General features: G+C 40.8%; 1 protein-coding gene across 2 annotated transcripts in view; it reads right to left on the reverse strand.

Moving 5' to 3' along the window:
* Window positions 1-2,854: 2,854 nt before the first annotated feature.
* LOC119744739 overlaps window positions 2,855-26,625 on the reverse strand; it is a 34,659-nt gene continuing 10,888 nt past the window's right edge. For both annotated transcript variants that reach the window (XM_038220828.1, XM_038220827.1), the window contains 4 exons: window positions 9,407-9,586; window positions 7,642-8,970; window positions 6,202-7,226; window positions 2,855-4,381 (listed from right to left, as the gene is read on the reverse strand). In XM_038220828.1, the coding sequence (XP_038076756.1) occupies window positions 4,247-4,381; window positions 6,202-7,226; window positions 7,642-8,970; window positions 9,407-9,575 (2,658 nt within the window). In that variant the 5' untranslated portion in view covers window positions 9,576-9,586 and the 3' untranslated portion in view covers window positions 2,855-4,246. The remainder of the gene's footprint in view (window positions 4,382-6,201; window positions 7,227-7,641; window positions 8,971-9,406; window positions 9,587-26,625) is intronic.

Below are 26,625 nucleotides of genomic sequence, written 5' to 3' on the forward strand. Positions count from 1 at the left end.
TTTCATTTTTTGGCCAAAATTGAAAAAAAATGCAAGGGGTAAGCCTTGTTTTTTTATCAAAATTTGGTCAAAAATTCACTTTTCTGGAAACAACATAGAAACACTCTAGGAAGCATGATAAACATGTTTTATTACTCCTTAGGTGATAATTTCAGAGATTTTGGCAAATATGACAATTTTATAATTTTTTTTATTCAATTTTGTCAATTTGTGGGCGCCATATTTCTTTTTAATGGCACATCCGGCCAGGAAACGTTTCGAAATGTGTTCTAAGGGCCCTCAGGCATCTTCCTAGCAATTTTCAAGCAATTTCATTTTTTGGCCAAAATTGAAAAAAAATGCAAGGGGTTAGCCTTGTTTTTTTATCAAAATTTGGTCAAAAATTGACTTTTCTGGAAACAACATGGAAACACTTTAGGAGGCATGATAAACATATTTTATTACTTCTTAGGTGAACATTTCATAGACTTGGGCAAATATGACAATTTTATGATTTTTAACATTCAATTTTGTCAATTTGTGGGCGCCATATTTCTTTTTAATGGCACATCCGGCCAGGAAACGTTTCGGAATGTGTTCTAAGGGCCCTCAGGCATCTTCCTAGCAATTTTCAAGCAATTTCATTTTTTGGCCAAAATTGAAAAAAAATGCAAGGGGTAAGCCTTGTTTTTTTATCAAAATTTGGTCAAAAATTGACTTTTCTGGAAACAACATAGAAACACTCTAGGAAGCATGATAAACATGTTTTATTACTCCTTAGGTGATAATTTCAGAGATTTTGGCAAATATGACAATTTTATAATTTTTTTAATTCAATTTTGTCAATTTATGGGCGCCATATTTCTTTTTAATGGCACATCCGGCCAGGAAACGTTTCGGAATGTGTTCTAAGGGCCCTCAGGCATCTTCCTAGCAATTTTCAAGCAATTTCATTTTTTGGCCAAAATTGAAAAAAAATGCAAGGGGTTAGCCTTGTTTTTTTATCAAAATTTGGTCAAAAATTGACTTTTCTGGAAACAACTCAGAAACACTTTAGGAGGCATGATAAACATATTTTATTACTTCTTAGGTGATAATTTCATAGACTTGGGCAAATATGACAATTTTATGATTTTTAACATTCAATTTTGTCAATTTGTGGGCGCCATATTTCTTTTTAATGGCACATCCGGCCAGGAAACGTTTCGGAATGTGTTCTAAGGGCCCTCAGGCATCTTCCTAGCAATTTTCAAGCAATTTCATTTTTTGGCCAAAATTGAAAAAAAATGCAAGGGGTTAGCCTTGTTTTTTTATCAAAATTTGGTCAAAAATTGACTTTTCTGGAAACAACATAGAAACACTTTGGGAAGCATGATAAACATGTTTTATTACCCCTTAGGTGATAATTTCAGAGATTTGGGCAAATATGACAATTTTATAATTTTTTAATTCAATTTTGTCAATTTATGGGCGCCATATTTCTTTTTAATGGCACATCCGGCCAGGAAACGTTTCGGAATGTGTTCTAAGGGCCCTCAGGCATCTTCCTAGCAATTTTCAAGCAATTTCATTTTTTGGCCAACATTTTAAAAAAATGCAAGGGGTTAGCCTTGTTTTTTGTATCAAAATTTGGTCAAAAATTGACTTTTCTGGAAACAACTCAGAAACACTTCAGGAGGCATGATAAACATTTTTGATTACTTCTTAGGTGATAATTTCATAGACTTGGGCAAATATGACAATTTTATGATTTTTAACATTCAATTTTGTCAATTTATGGGCGCCATATTTCTTTTTAATGGCACATCCGGCCAGGAAACGTTTTGGAATGTGTTCTAAGGGCCCTCAGGCATCTTCCTAGCAATTTTCAAGCAATTTCATTGTAAGCCTTGTTTTTTTATCAAAATTTGGTCAAAAATTGGCTTTTTTGGAAACAACTCAGAAACACTTTAGGAGGCATGATAAACATATTTTATTACTTCTTAGGTGATAATTTCATAGACTTGGGCAAATATGACAATTTTATGATTTTTAACATTCAATTTTGTCAATTTGTGGGCGCCATATTTCTTTTTAATGGCACATCCGGCCAGGGAACGTTTCCGAATGTATTCTGAGGGCCCTGAGGCCTCTTCCTAGCAATTTTCAAGCTATTTCATTTTTTAGCCAAAATTGTTTTTTTTTTTTTATTAAAAAAAAAGAAGAGTTTTTGTTGATTTGTCAATTCGTGCACGCCATATTTCATTTGCGAGGCACATCTGGCAATAGCATTTTTTTGGAATGAAACTTTCTAGCAAATATTTTAACCACTATTAGTTTTTAAAAAAAAAAGACATTTCATTTGTCATTAACGGTTGTTTTGTTTAAGTGGGGGAAACACAATGCACATTCAAATCATAAGCAGTCGGGATGTGTTTCTTTAAGGGGGGGGGGGAGGGGGAGAGATATTTTCAAGGGGTTAGAACTTGAGAAATCTTACAAGAAACAAAATCGCCGTGGATCAGCCAAGCCACAGGTAGGTCGGCGTTCAACCCCGGGTAGTCAGCCACATCAGGCGGGCCACGACAGTCCAGGTCTCCGTCAGTACCGTCAGCCTCGTCCACGATCCAGCGATGAGGGGTGCGTAGATCGGCAAGAACGACGGGAGAAGCTGGCTCAACGACGCGCTAATGGAAATTGCACATAATGGTTGTACATGGGCACCAACAGAGCGAATAAAAGCCAGTCAGTGCTTATATAATAGGGTACTTACCCGCGCGTAGCTACCATAACAAACATTCATTAAATACCAAAAAATTCTAGCGCGGGAGTAAACCGTACTAAAGCATTACATCATATTAGTGGGCTCGTAACAACACGTTAAGGCAAAGCCCAATAGTTTGTCGACTCGATAGGCAGCGAGTCGAAATTTTATTTAAATCAACGCCAATGTGTGAACCAAATATATGTTACGAGTACGACCAAACAGTAATTTAAGCAGGGAGAAACAAATACTCATTCTTGCTTGTCCCAGCCGGGCAGTGCTATCTTATGGGATTACCCCGTAATACCGACGAATGAGTTCAATCAGGTGTAGCGAGAATATCCGACTCCATGAAATATGGACTCATTGGCAGTATTGCGCATGCGGAAGTCCGATAATATGCTATTTTAGGATCATTATGGGAGAGTGACCTGTCACATGCGAGGGATTAACCAATCATAGGGAAATGGGTCCGATTTCCATAGGAGTCGGATTTTCATATGACACCGGCATTGTGTAGACCAGATAACATTACGTAATGCCATTTTAATAATCCAACATTTTGTCACAGTTACGGATCCTTTTCAGAACTTCAAAGAAATTGCCAATGTACTTGTGTATCTTATATAAATCATTTCATTCAAATAATACTTTGGCCACGAATTTGAAGATCAACTCCCTCATGACTTAGCCCCATAGTCAGATAGTTTACATATTACTAACCACTAGCTTGTATGCTTTTATGCCCTACAATTTATTTGTGCCCGAACGGTCCACCAAAACTATACTACGAAGTCATTTTTTCTGTTCTGATAATAATGAAACAAAAACAAAACAGCTGTGCTTTAGTTAAGTGCTATTCACTAATATGCCAAATGCAACGTGATGTTCATTACTAATCTTATAGTACAATATGATAATCAATAAAACGGCACACATCATAAACGAAACAAAAAATATTGCACATTTTGAATTTAAATTCGATGCACCGTACGAGCTGCGTGTTTTTAAGCTCAATCACCAATTACGTATTTAGTAAGTAGATATTGCACCTTCTTGAAAGTTTAAGCTATAACACACATAATGGTTAACCATCAAAACCTTTATGTAACTCAAATATTTCTATACTCTCAATAAACATCAAAAAATAAATTCATCATTCGGAATGTTACGGTTTTTTTCACAATCATAAATATAATATTGGTGTTTATGGTACATTGCTCATTGGCGTGCGTGCTTTAATTTCCACATAGCTGTGCTTATAATATACGATAATTCAGAACGAAAATGTATCTTTTCTGTAATAGTTGATGCACCCACACGATAATATTCCGCAAGATCATTTATGCAAGATCAAACTCATACGGGGCTTCCACAAGTTATACATAATTTTGTAAAATATTCTTAATCACACAAAAATACTTTGGGTTGGATGGAACCATTTTCCAGTCTTATTTCGATGTTGTGCATAACATAGGCTTCCATTTCTTCCCATGATTCCCCGCGAATGTTACCACATCATCTTCACTTCCCCAACAGCGCCCTCAAGAGAGTCTCCTCCTCTCTCGCCCGCTCGTCTTCTCTCCCCAGCTTTGCCGCAATCTCGGTGAGAATCTGGAGATCTTCGAGCTGGTCGAGGTCATCTTCGATGGTCTTCATCTGTTTGGGATGGGGACAGAGTATACAAGTACAGGAGAGGAAGGTGATCATAATTATAACAGCTAGGCTGGCCTATAATTTGGATCCGGGCATATGGTTAGGGTAAAATAACCCACCAACACTACAGTCAATCACATTTATTTAATTCTCATTTTAACTGGATAGCTCATTCAGTGGAACCAAATCTAGCAACTATATTAAATAAAGTCCAGGACGTTTCACAAGGTGGAAAACAAGATTTGAAATAAGAACTCTCACTCTCACGATCAACAAAACCTAGTTCGTGACCGATCGGGTATATAATAGACACACAAGATAGAAAGCAATATGATAAGTTGACTGAACAAACCAATTTATTTCCCAGTTCTAGAGTTCTCTTTCCTCAGAAAATTCAGATAAACAGAACTTTGAATGATTCTGAGAATGGCACGTTCTCCCTTTAAGTTCGTGGGCGACTTTTTACCGCAGTACATCTATTGTATACCTCTAAGGCAAGGGGTAAAAACATGTTTCTCGTCCCCGCCCGCTTCCTTTTTGGAGGCCGCCTGGATTTTTATATTATTTTTTATTTTTGAAAAATGCAGTAAAAAACACCAAAAAAGTCCAAGGTTAAAGCAAATACATCCAAAACTGTTCATTGTAGACAAATACAACTCTAAATGACACTGTAAATATGTTCAGTTCTTTTGTCCAACTTGTCTTTCATTTTAAAAGTGTCTTTGAACAGTGGAAACACCAACGGTTGCAGGAAATTTTAAAACGGCGGCCATCTTAAAAATAAATAAAAAAATAAAATAAAAAGCCCCTCTTCCTCATTTTTGTCAAAAACCCGGACGAGAAACATGTTTTTTTTATTCGGCCTAAAGGAGTTCGTGTTGAACTGTATGTAGGTTGCATTAACCAAATTAATCGATGTAAGAGAACACACGCTGAGGATATAAACAGTGTGCTTTCCGGGTTCCGCTTTCCTCCAGCCCAACACGACACAAACGTGGATTATAATGTTCTCAATTCGCCCAAAACATTCATGGAAGTCGCCCCTTGTCGATTAATGCTCAACCCGATATGTCACTCAAACGGAGAGTAAACATCGGGAGACATTAAGTTATTGACCCAAACATGTCGAGTGATGGATCGCCGTGGGCTTCCCAAACGCTCGCCATTTACAACCTCTCGTCAAAGTTTGCCTAAGGATAAATTTCCGTTTGCCGAGCCAAGAACTGATCCAATTTTGACATTAAGGATGAGGAAGCACTGCCCCCCCCCCCCCCCCCCACAACAGCTCCCCGGCATGATGGATAACACTATCCAATGATCCACTACGTGGGTGGAAATGAAGATCTAAGAAAGATCGGCATTCCGTGATCAAAATAACAAAATGGCGACCTCTTGAACCCGTCAAAAAATTGCCACAGTCCGTCTAAAATTGACAGGTGAATTTTGATCTGAAGAAGCCCTTATTGAGTTTCATTGGGAATTTTCTCCTCTATAGATTCGGACAGTTAACACTAACAGGTGCACTTTAGAAGTATCAGTCTATTTTTGCACAAAATGCAGAAATTCTCAAAACAGAGGACGTCTTCATGATTTAGTGAAGAAATATGATGTATAGGATATCACTGAACAAACATCGAAATTCGTTAATCAGTATATAACACCCGGACAAAATGTACACATTTAATTGGAACTCCTTAATAGAATATCCTTAATGGCTATAATTCTCTTTCTGTTTTAAACAAATCTTTTGCATACATTATATGAAAATCAGGAGGTTTATGGGTAGGGAAATGTCAGCATTTTTATTCTGGACAGATACTTACATCATTCAGGAGAACACCATCATCTTTAAAATCTCCCCACTCTTCCCTTTCCTCCCCGACCGCATCACCACCGTCATCAATGACAAAGTTCCTCTCTGACAACCCTTGATCATCTAGTAAGGCCTCGTCTGATAGAACACTTGCATCTTGGGGCTTGGGGTAGGGGTACAAGACATAAGTCCCGTCCCTCGTGTCATAGAAGATCTCGAAATCACCCGGCCACTCAACATAGCCGAGGTCTGACGGATCCAGGAGAATGTAAGGTTGATCCGTCTCATCATCCGTGATGTAGAGTGCAGGGTCATCTCTCTTACTCATCCATTCTCGCTTGGGCTTCATGAGGTCACCCATCATCCGGCCCTGGACGTAGTAAGCCCCGTGAGGTCCTGTCAGGCTATCCTCCCCCTCTCGCCTCTCACGCGGCTGGTATATGAAGTCACCCCACTTGGCCTCCTCGGCGGCTTCATTGAGGTACTCCTCGTAGAGCCTCAGCATCTCCTCCTCACTCAGACTGTTGGCCTTCCCCTCGAATGCTGGCACGGAGCGGTGGAACTCCGGAGGGTACTCGTTAAAATCTGGATAGTCGATTATGCGCGGGGCCCGCTTCATCGGATGGCTGTTTGCGATTCCCACCAGCTCAAGAATCTCTTGGTTGTTTTCGTCCAGGGCCAGCTGCAGCTCCTCCTCAGCTTCTTCTTCGGCCAGCTCATCCAAGAGCTGCCGGTCTCTACCGAGCTCCGCCGCCATGTCCTGGATGGTCGAGATCAAGACTGTGGCCTCTAGCTCGTTGTTGAGCAGCTCCATCAACTCGTTGTACCTTTCCAGGAGGTCCTCTTGATTAGTGTCCAAGATGTCCTCATCATCGTCCTCAACATCTCGTTCCATAACGTCGGGGTCGGAAAAGAGAGGGAAGTATTTTTCCCGCGAGAATGGCTCCAGACCAGTTTTAGGGTAGCGAATGGCGTTGGGCGGACTTCTGGGAACAAGCTGTCTCAGAAAATCTGCCGCTGATCGTGAACCATCATCTGTTTGGAAATATAGTAATATAATGATCAGGTAACAACATCTCGCATGTCAATAATCCATCAAAGGATACTAAAATTCTTATTTCAAAAGATTTGCGTTTATAGCGTTTCCTACTAATAATAGGACTTCATATTAAAATATTTTGTATTAATTATATCACAACGACCAACATCAAAAACAAGTAGTTAAAACCTAAAATGAAAAAAAATCAAATTAGATGGAGAATTTTTACAGATTTCTTAATGGAATCTTGCACTGCCTAGTTTAGAATATTTTGGAAATACATTTCGGATACATTATTTTTCTGGCGGTGACTGACCAAAAAACCTTCCTGATTCATTCAAGACTTGTGTTGTATGGTCAAATATTTTTCCAGGGAGACAAAATATGAACCTGTTTATTTTGAATTCTTACCTCCCCGGTCCGTCCTCTTGCGATACCCTTCCAGATTCTGCAAGCTCTCGATGTACACCTTCAGAGCCTCCCTCTCGTCATCCCGCTTATATCCATCGTACTTCAGGGTGTCCTGGACGTACGGCGATCCTGGAACAAGATAAGCACCCCATTCATCTCCTCCCTCCACATCCTCAGCATCCTCAATAAATCCTCCGGTTTCTTCTATCCCATCCGCTAGGTTGGCCTGATCCTCTTCCTCCTCCAGTGCCTCCTCATCCTCGATGACGTCTTGGAACTCGCCCCCAGTGGCCTCTCGGACGATCTCATTCAGAATGGGCTCTGGGACTGCCAGGTAGAACTCCTCTTCATCTGCTGCCTTTTCGTTCTCGGCTGCCTCATCCTTGAAGTACTCCAGGAGGTCCTCGAAGCGGTCTGCTGCGGTCAGGCCGGTGTCATCCTCTGCTGTTTCCTCAACTGCCCCATCCACCTCCAGGGAGTTGATCTTACTGAGCAGCTCGTTATCTCGCTCCAGCTGATCCCAAGAGAGGTCACGCTTGCTCCTGTGTCTGCTGCCCACTGGTGGTGGCTGACCATCAGCAGCCTCGGCCTTAGCACTGCTATTTGTGGCTTCCTCCTTCTGCTCTTCGGATTTGACATCCACCGGGTAGATATCTTTCTCCTCAGATTCTTCCTCTACCTCGTTGCTGTTGCCAAGCATGCCTTCCTCGGTGAACTGAATCTCATTTGGTTCCTCCCAAACGTCATCGTCTGGGTAGACTCTGACATCATCGCACAATCCCAACATGCACAGGAACTCGTCCACCGTCTGGTCGACTTTGTTATTGAGCTCCTCTGCGGGGATGCCATTAAATACTCCCGGAGGCATATCGAAGAGGAGGTTGTTGTCAAGATCGTCGTAAACTCCATTCACGTCTTCGTAACTGGAGCCGTAGTAGGGAAAGTACTCCTCGTCAAAGATTTCAAAGTTGCTGGACCACTCGCTGGGTTCATCGGGGAGGTTGTACAAGTACCAGGTGTCGAGGTCACCTTCGGAGAGGTCGTACTCGAAGGATGGCTCCCACAGATAGTCACTGGCCTCCGGCTGGCTGCTGCTCCCAGTGACGATGACATCATCGGTTTCCATGGAGTCAGCATCATTGATGACGTCTTCTTTGAGGTCCTCAATAACCTCATCCTTACCTCTATTGAGGACCTCATCCATTGCATCCTCCACTACCTCCTCCTTTTCTTCCTCGTCTCCATCGAGGGCCTCGCCATGCTCGCCTTCGGCCAACAGTGTCTCCTCCTTTTCAATCTTTGCATCTTTGGCCAATGCATCCCCGACGGCTGTTTAATGAATAAAGTCACATCTCAGATTTATTTTTTGTTCATCTTGAAATAGAAATCAACACATAATGTGCTAGTGACAAAGTAATTACTCAATGGTAATGTAAAGAATTAGAAAGTATTATTATTAAAACTGAAAAAAAATTAGTATCTGAAATTGTTCCGTTTACACGAAGACGAATTAAACTTAAAAGCACGCCTGGAAAACCCAGTAAAGAAACTATCTCGATGAAATGGTCAGTTTTTGAAATGGACGAAATACTTCAGACAAACAAAAGGCAAGACGTCAGATGGAAACTGACTAGCAAATGACTACGTTAAAGTTTATCAAAGAAAATCGAGTTGCCAAAAGTAGGCAAACCTTCGTCTCAACATGAAACCCTAGAGAAAAAAAGAGTTGTGTGATAGAACGAAAAAACCTCCGATCAACACACACCTTCGTCAACATCCTCCGTGTTTCCCGCCTCCTCCAACACTGCTTCCTGGAATTTCCCGGCGTCCGATTCCTGCTCCTTGACGCCAGTGGGCGCTGTGCGCACCACGCATGACGTCATCACGGCGGCTAGCAACGCGGCTGCCCAAATCAGCTGGAGGGGCGAGGCCATGTTTGCTAAACCTGGAGCGGGGGAAAAGATGATGGAGATATTAATGGGATGATGGACGAGGATTGTAAGTGACTCGATATCACACAGCCATCATGTAAATCAATATTGAGTATTTTGCCAGCTGTGTGTGCATTTTTTTCAATTACTTTGTGTAGGCGTTGAGAACGGGGAATGCCTTAGGTAAAATTTCTGAAGATTTTAACTAATTGAAAATGTCATCAGAAGTGTGTGGTCATACCCACAATGTTCTCTGTGTGGATTCACGACAACTCTGACATTCTTCCAACGAACATTACGCTTAAATACCAGATTAATTTATTGTTACATTGATATTCAAAGAAAACTGAAAATAAAAGTATTTCGTTTTCCAGCATCCGCTGATATTCGTTTCCTCTCTGGAAATTTTGATAAATCCTTAGTACAAGTAAATCCAATTTCGCTGGAAAGGTGTGGTTTGTTGTTAATGGAGTACAAAACAGAACCTTTGGTCTGCGATCCACGACACCACAGATTATATATTTGCCTGAATAATTTACAGTTTCAGCAAACAAATCATGAAGAATGCTGGGTTTTTTTTTAGCTCGTCGATCAGTCACGATCTTCACTCCGGCCCGACCCACAGAAGGGTAAACATGGCCGGCTATAAACCGTTAATGAGGCCGCCTTGATGTGACATTCGGCAGGATATTACTGTCTGGACGCCGGGCGGGGAGAGAGCCGCGGTACACAAGAACATGAATGAACGACAGTCACGTACTACAAGGACCATCATCATCATCATTCTCAGCGACCCTAAAGAAAAAAACCTGAGACGATGTTTGACGGGGGAAAAAGCCAGAAAACACAACAAGGGGGACTCGTCTGGGAAAATTTAGCATTGAAAGGAAGTGATGAGATCTGACGAAAGGGGAAAAGGGGGTTAAGAGGCTCTCCCAAAACGGAAATTGCAATTACTTCTCCGTGGATTGGGTCTAGAAAAGATGTATAAATCCGGACGGGACAAATCAGATCTTTTTTTGGCGTAACAATAACGGACGTTTCCTGTTGACATCAAGAAAGAGGAAGACCCATGCCTCAATCTCTAGCTAGATCATTCGTCTCGCATGATTCGTTCAAATTTGTTTATTTTCGCTTCGAAGAAGGAATAATGACGTCATGAGCATCATTGTTGTCTGCAGATCCGTATTGCCAAACACAGAATCGCCCACCACCGCAGTTACAAATCAGATTCTCTATAGTTTCTCCTGTAATTAAACTTCGTTCGTATGGGTCTCAACCCCCGAAAACTTTCAAAGACAACTCGAATGGAATTTCGTTTGAAAGCAAAATGCTGGCATTATTGGTCGGCTCTAGATGTAAGTGCTATACGATTGTGAGCATGCGGTGAGCATTTCGAGTGAAAAATGATGATTAATATGATGACGTCATAAGAAAACAAAAATTAAATTGCAGTGAAATGCTTGTTTACGTTCCTGAAAGCATCTGGGCGGCATCTTAAATCTCAAGCTGCATGCAATTGATTCTCATTCGTTTCGTTTTGGCAGTGAAATCCCGACGCCAAATTTAATTATAGAGAATCGAAATAGGGCACAAAGTCCTTACGACCATTATCAATCAAAACAAGACAGACCTAATTTGGATGGTCGAGCCGCTATTTGCTGGGAAATTACCAAGCTTTCTTGTTATCAGTGCCCCAGTTAATGCTTCAAAAGACTTTTTCAAATGCATCTTCAAATGCATCAGGATGTTCACACGAGCGAAAAAAAAAAACGAAATAGGGGTAAAAGAGCCCAAATTATTTCTTGATGAGATTTGAAGATTTGCATAGAAGAGGGCACAATTTAGGCAATGTGAAGTGACTGTCCCCGAAAAGATAAGTGATTTTAAGTCGACGTTTCAGTCAGTTTATTCTTATCTTCATCATCAGGAGAAAGTGTTCAAGAATCCACAAACCCTCCTGCTGTCTGAACAGTCACAGACAGTCAAAAAACAACAACAATCCTCTCCCCTGCCATGCCTTTTACACAGGCTAGTCACCAACAGTCAGATCATATTTCAAGCAAGCACAGTGACACGTCAAATTCAGTCAGCATACCAAACAGGCAAGTGGTAGGCACAACTGGCTTATCAATCACCTACAGTCAAAAAAGAAAGCTGTATCAAATTACACAAACAGTCACAGCCAGTCAAAGCTTTATTGAGGCTGGGAGCTCTTGACTGTTAAAAAAAAATGTCACTTGACTGATTTTGACTGAAAGGGCAACTTGGCACAGAATGTGTGTTTGCATAGGAGGGTTTGGTCTGGACATTTTACCAGCTAAAACAGCAGCGACATATACCAACAACAACACCACGAACGTTTAATACAAAACTATTTTTTCCGACTTCAGGATGTATAATCCATTTCCTTCCTCTTGTTTCTCTTTACATACCTGAAAAAGAAAATCTTAATTCACACCTCATACAAATCTAAGACATTTTCCCAGTCCGCATTAAGATAGAAAGAACTATCTGCAATCTGTGAGTTGGTCAGCCGAGAACCAGTAAAAAGCAACACATAGATTTTTGCTCAGCAAATACTCCCTGACCTTTGCAGCTATCAAATTGGCTCCAACCCTGATTTGCTTTTCCACTGGTTAAAACATTATCAATGGTCTCGTATATAAATTAGCTAGACTTTGTTTGCTGTGCATCTAGCCGGAGCTATCCACTTGCGCCACGTGATTAATTGATGCAAATCTAATCAGGCGGTCCCAACCAACGAGTGTCGTGTGTGTACAGGCCGCACGCGAAAATTGAATTTACGCATGCAGGGGCGTCGTCCGGCAGCGTACCATGCACCAGCGAGGTGAATTCATATACAGTACACAGGCCTGTCAGGCGCTCCATCGTGTTCTCGCCGACTTTGGTTTGATCGACTTTCAATAAAATCTGGAGTTTTTTCAGAGCAGGAATTTCAAACATATGCAACAGCACACCCATTTAGGCAAGCTCGTCTGAAGTGCCGCACTGGACCATTTATATTAGAGTATTAGACTACTGCAATCCTAACAAGATATGCAACATTTTCCCTAATTACATTACTCAACGAACCCTAACCACAATGTAACCATTCATCATGACCCATTTCACCGTGACACATTCATCACGGCTACAGGCATGGCATGCACGAGCTCTCCAGCGGGCCAATATATCAACACCAACATCTCTCCCAAATATTCAAGGAAACAAAACAAAACTCTTTTTTTTTTGCATCGTAACAAAATGGCGCCATACGCGTCAATGTGAGAGAAAGAGCGATATCATCTTTCGAATTTTTCATGAATACAAATCGGGATATACCTCGTCTTGACCCAGTTAAAGGAGGCATGGGGCTTGCCCAGAGGTATTCGGTGATATCCGATGGCAGCCGCTTTCGTTCGTTTTTTTATTGAGGATATGCCTCTGAATGCCGCTCACACTCGGGCAGTAAGCCGGCATTGGGGAACATCTTGACAAAAACCTTATCCGCCCGCGCTCATGAAATATACATAGTCTCCACTCCATAACGAGTGAAATCCGACTCCATCAGGCATGAATTTCAATCACACCCCTCGTTATTCAATGGGTTCTAGATGAGCGTTATGTTCACCGTGCATCATTTGTCCCGTCCGCGTTGAGCTTTTGTATGCTAAAAATCATATAGGCCTAATATCAATCAGCCATCTTGGATTTTGTACGTGACCCCAATGTAAGGCGCACGGTTACACTGTAAAAATGCAATTTGCCTTAAAGGTTTTTTCCCTATCACATTGAGCGTCAAGTTGATTGAAAGTGAACAAAAATCAGTTGAGTGAGCCCTTCAACTAAAATTGTGGTGGTTCATCTTATGCATCAAGCCCGACATTTCGGAGAATATGCCATATCCGTCTTCAGGGGAAGGAATCGAAACTCCGAAGAATAAGTTACGCGTTTTGCCCTACATTCAGTTGCATCAAATCCAATTCCAAAACTCGGGAGAGAATTGCGAAAAGGCAGTTTTTGCCTTTTTTCCCCTCAATTTCGAGAAGCAGATGGACGGATTGTGACAAGATACCCCGCAGGTACGAATAGATTTTGATACAACATGAGGAGACACGTGTTGTGATCAAATGAAAAAAGTATGGCAACTTCTCAATGCCTTAAATGAGCATTACTGCACAACCACGCAGCAATTGTCAAAGTAGCTAATTCATCACACATCTTTGTAACTGATACGGGAGAATAGTTTGTGGCCTTCCTCAAGGAGTTGAATAATACCCCGATACAAAGGAAGAGGGAGATTACACGAACGGTATGCCGCCCGCTTGGGGATCGGGAGCCAAAGCCCTCGAAAGCCCGCTCGTTGGCACGCGCATAGCGAGGTAGTTCATCAGAAGATAGCAATACGCCAAAAAGGGTCGTATTGCGCGCTACAAGCCGGTGCGATCATCCGTCGACATGAATCACTGTGTCCAATACCTCAGCCGCCGAGTTTATCCAATTTGTATACGCGCTTGCCTCGTTCGTCATAGAAGCTTTACTGTCCATTTTTGATGATTTAATACCGTATATTGTTCAGGTATAATGTGATAACACGTGGTCGTCATCACAAGGGTAACGAACTATTCCTGTAACGCATGGCTACCAGAAAATCGTTATTCACACAGAGGTACATTAATCTCCTAGAATAGGACGATAGAAGCACTGACGTATTCTGTAACTTGCATGACGCGATACGTCGGTAATTCTCGTTAGATAAATCAAATCCTGGGAGATAATTGTCGGACTGAGTAATACGATTCGGGGCTTCATCGTTCAAGTGGTTCTGTGACAGACATGATGAGCACATGGTGAAACTTTCGTTTCGTCTTTTTGAATTTTTTATAACGAAGTGTCATTCATTCCACCTTGCGCTTAATGAATGGTGCACTTTTGTCCAGAAAGCGACAAAAGGTAACGTTTCAGAATGTTCACTAAATTAACCATATTTCAAAGGACTCAACAACAAGAATTCCAAATAATGCCTTAAATATACAGAAAAAAATGTTGAAAACCCGTTTGTTTGGATCTGTTTTTAGTGAATAAAGTCTTCGAATTTTAAGTCAAATCTATCAACTTCAGACTGGGGGCCGTATATGATGCTTACCAAGTACGAAACCATATTTCAAAGGGCTAAATCACAATAATTCCAAATAATGCCTTAAATATACAGAAGAAAATGTTGAACATCCGTTTGTTTGCATCTTTTTATAATAATAAAGTCTTCGAATTATAATTCAAATCTATCAACTTCAGACGAGGGGCCGGATATGATGCTTACCAAGTAAGATCAAAATTCACTGAGGGAAAAGTGGTTCTTTAAAATGAAATCATACAATCCTCATCGTGATTACACGAACATGACGTCAAGAATTTTTGGAAATTGGTCTGTATATCTTTAAGATACATCAATCGCCCTTTTGAAAGCTGACAGGCCGATAACCTGCAATCGCATTTCATAGAAAACAGCGATATTTTATGTCGTTTTGACAGCTTACCGCCAGTAAATAAAACTGACAATAACCGCGCGCTATACTGCAACAATACCCCAGGGAGATTTCGACGAAAAGTGGACGAGGAAAATGAATTCAGGATCAAATAAGAAATGTGTCCCCTCGTTCCCTCCTGTGCTTCTCTCAATATGTGAACCCCCGAGTCCTCTGTCACCGACTAATTGAAAATGTGCTGTGATACAATGCTTTTCCCGCCATTGGGGAGGTTTTCCGCGCGGGAACACGAGTAGAAAAGGAGAGACCGCCTAGTAATTTATGGGCGCGCTAGCAAAGACCGCGGGACTTTCTCTTGTCGCCGTTCGGGTATCTTCAGTGATGTCTCTTATAAATCGTATATTGCGCAAGAAGCTGCCTGCGAGGCATCATATTTTATTATTACAAATTTTGCAGCGTGGAGGGTAAAAAATGGCGAGGGGCTTTGATTGCTCGGTGCAAATAATGAAGTGGGCTGAGGTTGCAGTGGAGAGGCTGTGAATAGGTCTTGAGGCAGCGGCTCCGTGAATGTGTGCTGAAGGGACGGGCGAAGTGAGCTTTGCATGCATAAAAAAAAATCGATGCCGGTTGTAGTACAGACAAATTGGTACAAGCTACCATGTTATTATTCAAAACAGAACAATAGTGTGCTGAAGTGAAGATATCACTACCACTGTCAACGCTGATGTCATGTGCAACACCAACCTTCAACATAATAATGCTCGCGCATACATTTATGTCTTTTCATATATTAAACTGTGCAGTTGGAAAATAATACATTTGATTTCAGTGAATAACTCATGTTGCAATTCGAAAGACACGAAATGTCTTTTTGTAGATACAATTTTCAATGAGAGGTACCTTTTTATGCTCATATTAATATTATTGGCACAGCAAGGACTGGTTAAACCGATACCCTTAATACGTTATTATTGCCTCCTACGTACATGCACATGCAAATGGTTACAACGTGAAGAATGAAGTAGAGCTACATTAAAGAGGATTGCTACAGTCTTATCTTGACAGATCTTCAAAATGATCATCTTAATACAGAAACATAGGTATACAAGTTATGGTATGCACATAATGGGTGTACATGAGTGCAATGGTAAGAATAATTTCATCAAGTGACAGATAGAATGTTCCATTCCACGAGGCAAAGCCGAGTGGAAGGAAACATTCCATTTGTCGCCCAATGAAATTATTCTTTCCATTGCATGAATGTGACACATAAAACACCTGAATAAATCCTCGTCATCTGATTTGTCAGAGCCACCAACGCGTGACCTTGCATTGGAACTTCTATTTACCGCGGAATAGAACTTCTATTTGTTTTGCGCTGCGCCGGCTGGGGCGTGGGTTTGGGACGAATAATTCAATGCCATGTGATCAAAGACCCACCAATCGGATGACGGGGATTCTTTCAGGCGTTGTATAACATGCGATAACGCATGATATTTTAAGTTCTTGGATGACGAAAAGCGTCAAAAATAACATTCAGATTGTATGCAATCCTAGTTCTGACTTGATAAACTCCTCACAGTGATAATCATCATGGTATACTGCAATTTGTTTTGCTAGTAAAAGAGCTAAGACTCATTCCCTGAATACAAAAATGGGTGGTTTGTTTTCATATGTTCAGTTGAGTTTAAATCACACACAGCACGCGCACTGACGACCCTCGATTTCAGCAAGATGGACGGTTTATTTATCGCTGCCGAGGGGCGGAAACCTTAGCATGATACAGAGCTCTCTCGCCGGAACCAATTTGTTCAATTGGCGAAGGAAAAAAGGCGAGGGAGTTTATTAGTAAACTGACCTCCAACGGACGGTCTTTTTTTTTTCGTTAATGAAATAAATTGGATCACGTTTTCTGCTCAAACATCAAAACATACGCACCGCGGTTATTTACTGACCATCCAATGCAAAGCTGTGTTGACTTTTATAAATGGCCTTCGGGTTGTGAATGAAGATTGATTTTTGTTAATGGTTATCTATACGCACGGATCGGCTTGTTGCTTCAGTTTATGTTTTTCTTCGAATGTTTCTATCCCGTTATAGCGTCTACTGCGCGAAGTGAGGATTATAGGGACCATGAGAAATGAAGTGAGTAAGGGAGACGTAGGCGGCCAGGGAAAAGTTGCTTGTTGAATCTTATCGGGTACACTATATGTACGCAATTTAGATCTCACATCCAAACTTGAGATGTAGATAATGTAGATTTGATAAATCTACCACACAAAACGGTGATGCAATTGACATCATTTCTGATAGGGAATTGGAAATTGTTATATCACCAATTAGCATGTTCAGCTATCAGGTACCGTGAGAGCAATATGCATCTTACGCCAAACAGATGTAGAATTATCCGAGTGAAGCAACCACACAAATTGGTGATGAAAGGGGGAATTGTGTTTTTTTGGGTTTTTTACCTAGCCGCCATGGTATCTCACGGTATGCTCTTCGTTTTCAATGGTACCTAATGTTTCTTTATGGTACCTTGTGTTTTCTTGTGGCACCCGTTTCCTGGTACCTAATATTTCACTATGGTACTAACTTTTTCCTTACGATACCAAATGTTTTCTTGTGGTACCTGTTTCCTTATGGTTACTAAAGATTCATTATGGTACATTATGTTTCCTTATGGTACCAAGTGTTTCCTCATAGCACCTAAATATAATATTTCCTCGTAGTGCCTGATGTTTCCTTATGGTACCTATGTGTTCTTATGGTACGGAATGTTTACCTATGGTACCCATGTTTCCTTAAGCTTATGGTACCTAATGTTTCCTCGTGGTACCTGATGTTTCTCCTTCGCGGTGGGCCTATAATAAAGGTCAGACGGGCGATGTAAACATATTGAGGTCAGCTTTTATCATTAAACTCGTGATAACTAGAGAGAACACAATCCGTCACACCTTATTCCTTTATGGCAAAGCGCAGGTATTTGTAAAAAAAAAAAAAGGGGGGGGGAGGGGCGGATAAACTCCAAAGTAGCAACATTCAAGTGACCAAACTAAATTATCGACAGCCCTTTCGACTGAAATGTAAATGTTTGGAATGGGATACGCAAGTGGGATCGGAGTTTGACGAGTTAAAAGCTTCCATTGCAACTAACGGTAACGTCAGAGTGGTTTATGGAACTGAGAGTTGCCGTTGATCGATGTGACTTGACGAAATAAACGATGTGCTTTTAAGGAAACTGAATACCTTAGTTTCCAGAAACCCTCGGCTTGTTTGCAACAAAAATTAGTTCAAGGGGTTGATTGAAGTCTGAGTACTTAACTTTTAACTTGAAAAAAAAGCTCGTCTATTAGTAATCATTTTGGTAATGGCGTCAAGGGCCCATTCCTCCGTAAAACTCTGCTTGAAAATGTGCAAAGGTTTTTACCTTAGGTGGTATGTGTCATTAGAATTCCGATAATCGAGAGGTAGTTAGAACAACTACGAAGGTAATAGAGTCGTTTTATTCATATCCAACGACTTAAATGGAGCGAGCACATACTTTGCTGCAAATGTTATGAATATTTAACACCTTTTCTGTGAACTTTGCTGCAGGCGTGCACTTGTCTTGAAAGTAGTTTAAGTGCGTTCCAGAATTTGCGCGTGTTGACTCAATTATTTCCATTTCTTGTCAAAGCAAGCCTGAGAATCATAGCAACGAAGGTCTTTGTATGGTGAAGCATGCCTCGATGTCAACATGGCATGGTTACCCAATTTACCCCTCCCGCGTGCCAGTCGAACGGTTCGCATTGGCCAATTAGAACACGATTTTTGGTCTGGTGACCACAGAAACTCGGTCACCTGTACTGTGAGAAATGTACACAGCCAAATGTGGGCGAGGCTTATGGCCGAGGCCGGTGTCATATGAAAATCAGACGCCTATGATAATCGGACTCCTTTACCATTTTATGGGTTAAACCTTCTCACGTGACCGGTCACCTAGTTATTTTCGCTTAGGCAGGCGCAATACTACCATTGAGTCCATATTTCATAGAAATCTAAATTCACGCTACACCGGAATTCTCGTGAAATTGAAGCGACAACACAAATGCTAAGTACTGATGTAAAAATTGTTTGCTTTTAAAGGGAAAAAAAGGCACTTAGAATCGTTTCAAACTGTCACCAAGCTATTGACCTGAAAGAAATGTTAGTGGACATTTTTTGGTTAACTTTTTCTTTCTTCAGCGAGACCTGTAAAGAACTTGTTAGAACTTTCTGCATTGCAGGGTCGATATACATTCAACTAGTAACATTGTCGTCACATTTTGTTTCTTCTGCTGTAGTCGCATTGCAAGGTGCATACCGCATGCGATATGGGTAGGCCGACTCGAGGTAATCGAAGTATGTGGAATCGCATTAGAGATGGCTTCGAAAAGAAACTGGCGGAGCGGTAAATGGATTCACCGGCTTAGGGTAATGATCTCTGAGGCGCCAAAAAAGTCAAATTATGCGATATTACCGCGCCGGAAAAAAGGAAAAACATTAAAAGGGTAACAGACAAACCTAAAGTCCGTCATCATCTAGGAATGACATCTGTCTAGAGCAATTTTTGTCGAAAGTACTTGAAGATCTAATCGAAGTGAACGCCCGTTGAAATTATGCAAAGTGCTATACAGCTCTCGCATGAGTAAATTTTGTAGAAAATGGTGAAGTGACGGATGTATATTGCATGAGTCTATAGTTACGCGCGATTACTTTCTCTTTTCCAATGGATGGGTTGATTAGAGATGGCAGAACTTTTTTTCTTTCTTGCAGTCTCATGCATAATCACCAAAGTGCAATCCATCATTATATAAATTACACAAGTTCGCAGCGCTTGCGGTTAGTAATGACAAGGTAAATATAAATAAATGACCATTTTCGTCCATTACCTTGTGCACAGGATGATGGCAATCCAAACCCGCCATTAATAATCGCCAACTACTAAATATAGCACCATGAGTCTCACCAAGGCATAACAATATTGAATATAGTGTAGGGGAATATTATAGTGTGTGGACACTTATGGACTATAGGGAACTATTATCTACTGTAGACAAAGGCCAAATAACTACGTCCGTATGCATATGGCCACTCATTTTTCACAAAGTGAACTATGAAATTATTGCGTTGACTGTAAAAAACTAAAATAATAATAATTGTACAAAATTAATGGTTGGTATTTTGCCCAATGTTTTTCAACGTACAAACTGCCAACACTCGTGGGCAAATTCTTCCCAATGGTTGGTCAATTTTTACACAAATTTACATAACAATGAGGTAACTTTATAGCAACTTGGGGCAAATAACATTGCCCAATAGACTTTTAGCCAATTTTTATTTTACAGTGTTGGGGACATGTTTATTTACGAAGTTCCTGCGTAGTGATTTTGCTCTTCATCGAGTTTGGAAAAGGACATTGAACTCAAAAAATATAACTACCGACATGACTCTCATATTGTCCATCAGCAAACAAGTTAGGAAATATCTAGACATTTTTTCTAATAATTGCCAATCGACGATCGTACGTCTTTAATTTCTCGCTATTTTTCTCCGGGCAGATGATGCCATTAAGAGACCGTCGCTTCGCAAAGGGGGGGGGGGGTGTCACTTCCTACATTAATCACTTTTCAAACGCAAATTGTTCACCTGGAGGCACCGAGTCGGCACGAGCGATTCAATCATTCGCTCTATTAACTTGTTACCCATCCTCGGCTTCCGCCGGATATTTGTGGCGTTGTTCCGTCTTACGTCTCTTGTATCAAGAAGAATACCCAACTACTTACTGTGTTGGTACAAGCAGTGTTGCCCTTTACGCACACACTACGTGGTTTCATCATGCTCCAATTTGCTTCAAAAGAAAACACTATACGGAAAAATGTTATCATGAGATGTGCAGAAGAAAATTACTGGAGTATAAGATTGCACGGCCGTCTCGAAATGACGTCACGCAAGGCCTTGAGTACAAAATTTATTTTCCAGCATCGATTTTTTGGGATTTTTTTTGGAAAGAAGAAAGTGAATGGGTATAGCTGTAAACCGTGCATTCTAACTCAATTGATCCGCAAACCCCGTCCGGATAATAACTTTTCTTACGTCTGTGTTTTTTTCCTAATCACTTCTTTCGAGTGATTTTTTTTCATGGTAGTGGCGCAAGTCGTATATTGTCTTTGAAATGTTTCATTGGCCCAACAAGCTGAGTATAATAGCGCCTTAAGCACAACGTGCGCTTTATAAAAATACACATTATTATTATCCTATGTAATCTATCTCAAGCCATTAAAGTTTGTTCAAATCTATAGTGATTTGAATATTCATTGATTTATTTAAAATGGTAATAGTACTGAATCTGCTAAAAGATAATACGTTTGTATGTATTTGTTTGTTTAAGACACACCTCATTTACAGATAATATCACGAAGCAATGTTCTCTTGAGTGTCTTACGTCTCAGACAGATATTAGTCAATATTTCACATTTTATTAAGTTGTCTGGATATATCGTCGATATTCCAGGATCGCAGCTGTCCATATGCATCCTGTTTTTGTAAAACATCTATATCTGTTGTAAAACAAAATGGTATTATTTTGAATACCAGACGATTTCACACGACAAAACAGCAAACCTCCAAACAAATGTATTCACCTCGCACGCCGTACGATCACATTTACTTTATCAGATAATGCATATCTAGTAAAAATCAATCGAATGATTGAAAGATCAAGATAATTGATTGAAAGAAGGGATTTGTATATTGTAAGGATTAGGGAGAGATATACATCTGCATTTTCCTTTGCAAATTTATGTTTTCAAAAAAGTGGAGAGTAAAAAAGTGCATTAAAATATTGTTGACTCTTAGCAGCATTTTCTGACGCTTCATCATTAGACAATTACATTATCTTCGCAGCATTCATCGCATCGATGCGTAATCAAACCTTAAGTTTGTGCCGCCTTCAGGGCAAGTAACCACACATTTGCCTGACTGCAGATATCCATATTTAGATATGTCGTGCACATTACGAAGACGGTCTTTAGGAAAAACCAAACCTTAAAAATTAGGTTTGCCTATTCCGGAGCTCCGCAGTAATAAGGCGCACGTGACTGACTTTGTTTTTGCTTTTCTTCCTTCCCAAAGTGAGTAATTTGAAACACAGAGTGTCAATTTGTGTTGATTTTTAAGGCTGAATTGGGGCAATTTGAATGGTTGCCTAGTTCGCAGGTGTGTATTTGGCCCAGAACGTGCACGCTGACAGCTTTCCGATCCAAAGAATTCGCTCTGTAGCCTGGAAATCGATGAACGATCAACCCGTAAAATTAGGACGCGAAACAGCTACCTCTCCCGCCATTTTCATGAAGCAGTCGACCGCGGGCAACGCCTACACACGTACGCGCACGCGCAGACCTTCTGATCTTTTTTTCATAAAAAAATTAGTTGTTATCAAAATTTCCTCACTTAAAAAAACACATCAAAATATACCCCACCTGTTGTACAAAAACTTTAGCCAAACAAATTTTGAAACACGGCACGGCCGTATTAAGACACAGTGCCTCCGGGCCCAAGCAAGATTGTTTTTCCAGCCAACGATAAAATTACGGATGGAGGGAGAAAAAAAAAGGATAAATCTGAAAAGTCCATCTCGGTAATCTCGTGGCTAAAAGCATTGCCATGGCACTTTTCTGACTGATCAAATTAAACTTGAAATGTCAACTAGAGGATTTACACATCTGCGAGGCTTCCATCCAACACAAATATTTTGACAACTACTTTGCTTTTTACAATCTTGTGTGAAATTTCTCAAAGGAAGAGGCACTCTATATAACAAGAAGAAAAGAAAACACCTTTAATGCAAACTCGGTTGCGTGGAAGAGTCAAAGTAAAACGGTGGCACTTCTGACACCCTTTCGTTTTCACACGCAAGGATTGTGATATATTCTGTGCATGTCGCGCCTGCAAGTGTCTGAGACACGAAAAGAATAATATTGAGATATCTCATAAGCAGAGCAGCCAGGGCAGGCGAAAAGGGTTGGCCCATGTGTCGATTGCCACTACGGGTCCCCATGCCTAGTTAGGACCGTGCTTTTACTAGGAGTCTTAAAGTAAGTTGATCTAGACATACTTCTGACATCATGACAAGTATCTTAGTTGGAACAGGACAATCGTCGCCATTTAGTGCTAAATAAGAGATCTGCCATTTTGTATGTATATTGGTAGGCCTTAACCCATTTCTACCTTATATCAAGGCAGTCTGTGAGGCACACTCTGAAGGGCTGTGATATTAAACTCGGGTTTTTTTTATCGATCCACAACTATTAAGAAGTAAATACAAGTACAGGCGCCGCCATGTTGATTCAGTGACGTCATAATGCGTGAAACCGAGTCTAGCCAATACCAAGAATTGACGTTTATAGTACATAAAGTATTACACAAATTTAAGGCTACATCTCAGTTTCAAAACAGAACCCAAACACCGTGAAATCAAGAAACGAAAGATGACTGACTTCCAAAAATGGTTGCAATTCGGTGACTGGGCCATATTCAACCGCTTGAGGGCGCTGTACACGACGCCAATTTTGGGTTTACAAAAATACCAGGAAATTAACGATTATGTTCACATGTAGATACTTTAAATTTTCTTTAAATTTTTAGATTGTTGTAATGCTCCTGAATTGCAATAATCAGACTCATATTTCTACTGGTTTTATTACCCAGATAATAGAGTTGTTACAAGTCCTTCATTCGTTCAAAACATGGCCTATAAATGAGAGACAAACCTTATAAGACAGCAATGTGTACACATTTCAGAGGTATACATGTACTGCTAATGTACATTCCTCCCACAGCGATACATGGCACTGGAAAGAGTGAAGGGGCTCGCGTCTATGAATTTGTATGAGGCTTCGCAAGAGACCGGCAAGTGTTTGTGCAGACGAGAGTGTGTATGTTTCCCTGACACTTGTTGGCGAGCGCCACTCATGAATATTCATTCTGCACAGGTCACTAGTGTTCCAATCTTGCGCGTCTATATTATTAACCACGCATATATGACATTATATATGACAGATGACATTATCATCAGTTCAAAAGTTCTTTCTCCTTAACGGATCGATGAAGTGAATTTGCCCTGAACATCGTACTTCTTGAAAAAAATCCATTTCATCCTTTTCTAGTTATTCATACGTTGAGCTGCATTTTCATGGTCCAGTTTTTAGGCCTATTTTCGAAGGCTAATGTTCAGAGTGGCATGTACAGAAAATAACATGAAAAGCAAGTGGTCGCAGTTTTTTTCCCCTTTGGAAAATAACACTTCCACCTTGAGGTGATACACACATGATACGACATTTAGTTGGTCAAGTGTTCTGCGAAAGAATGAAAAGCTTCCTGCGCTCTTGATACCTCTATGGCCTTTGATACCGAGCATCTTGGAATTCTGTCGGCGTCGCTTTCATGCAAAGTACGCTCGTCACAAAAATCTCACGCGGAGGGTTTAACTTTACTCGGCGATAAAACCGATAGGATTTCATGAAATCTTCCCTCTTCTATCTCTGTCCTGTCAGTGATTTCATGAGTTTTAGTGATGTCCATTCTCGGATTTCCCCATCCCCACTGTGCAAATGTCACACGTTAATCAGTCGCCGAGGTACTTTGTCTTCCTCCCGTTACACACGGAGGTAGTCAGACGAGGGCCGGCCGGTATGCCGCTACGGGATTCCGGATTCGAAATATAAAATGCAGAAGCAGGAATCAGCCGTCGAAATTATTTGATTCAATGGTTACCGGTACCGACGAGAGGAGCCCGGGCTACGGGCTAGAAATTATAAACCGCATAGACACACAGCGAAAACATGGTAAAACACGTTTTTGGAAACGACGAAATAATTGACCAACATTTTGTGTAGAATTCGCCCAAGAGCGTCAGCAGTTGCTATATTGACGTAGGGTAAAATACGAACCTATTTTCCAACTTGTTTCTTTTTTTTCTTTTTTTTTTTAGTGTATAACGACCTGACTGAGGACGGGTCTTTATTCGCCTGTGATGCGCATGAGTAGACAATAGGACATTCATATTGTCAATAAATTTAAATATAGAAAACTTGTCATCAGAGAGGGCGCTACGTGCAACAGGACTATCGGGAGATGTTTGCCGATATGCTAAAGAGTGAAGTGACTACCCCAAAACGATAAGTGGGCGAATAAGGGTTATTTAATTGACGTTTCGGTCACTGGGCTCAGACCGTCGTCAGGGCAATATTGACCGAGAGCGTCCACTCTAAACCCCTGGCTGGCTTTTCCTACAACTATTTCTCATTTTAAGGTACATGTAGTCACAATACATGTACATCATGCGTAACCGCAGACTTCGTCAGCTCAACGGTTGTGTTCTCCACGAGTACAACATGAAAAGAAAGGTCAAACCTCAAAAGAAATTCACAATCAGGTAAAACAAAGCAAAAAAAGGGCTCAACAAAACCCAGATGTTTTATGCTCCATCTTGAAAGTTTGATCAACCTCAAGCGACCTTTGTAGATCTCTCACGCACGGGTTCATTTTCCGTTCACTGCGGCCACTCTCTTCACAACGACTAATGACTACCTCCACGATATTTGCCCCCTGGCTCGAGAAAACCCCGGTTCATTCTCACTTCCTATTTTGTCCTCCCGATTTGATCGAAAGAGGACATTATTCAAACCCAGCGAGAGACATTTTTTTTTCATTTCCTCCAGTGCATTCAAGGGCGGAGATGAAGCGGAATGGCCAACAGTGCTTGCTGCATAACTGCAAGCGACCACAAGAGGGCGCCACGATATTATTTAAAGTTTTCGTGTGGCGCCATTGCTAACGCGAATTTTGTTGACGGCAAGTACTAAAAGTACCAAAAAGCCGTCGTTTTGACTGATCAATGTTGCGTTGAAGATATCATTACAATAAGTTACATAAAAAAACCGATGTTAACCAAGATATCGTTTAACCATGTACTTTTGGGGGTAAAGCGCCCTCAACCGTCAGAGGCTCAAGCAATTATTAAATACATCGTACCTGAATCGATCGTTCAGGCGTAAAACTATTAAATGGAAACTCCACTCATCTCTCACAGACAGAAGCAGCTGCCTAAACGATAACACCCACCCAGGGCGATACATTGCAGAAAAGTAATGGGGAGCAAAACAAACAACACGCACTTCATTAATTTTGTAATAAGTCGTCGACGGTAAAATCACACTTCGTTTGTCCTACATGCTTGTGATTTACAACAGCAAATGCTTGCACCGTGGTGTGTAGCGATATAGACAATTTTATTGTCGGACGAAGGCCTAAATTGTCATTTTAAACTACCTTGCAAACAGATATAGTGTTATTACGTGTGCATATACAATCGTTGAGCACATGATTTTTTTTTTAACAGGAAGTAAAGACGTATACTGGCGAGACACCTTTAGGCCAACTGCCAGCGAAACTTGCTATGTGCAGCATTATTCCACCACTGAGCTACACTCGCCAATTTAATCAAACAATATCAACATTTATTAATTTAATAGTTTATAAAT

The sequence above is a fragment of the Patiria miniata genome, unplaced genomic scaffold (assembly GCF_015706575.1).
Source record: "Patiria miniata isolate m_02_andy unplaced genomic scaffold, ASM1570657v1 HiC_scaffold_7, whole genome shotgun sequence".
Classification (NCBI taxonomy): Eukaryota; Metazoa; Echinodermata; class Asteroidea; order Valvatida; family Asterinidae; genus Patiria; species Patiria miniata.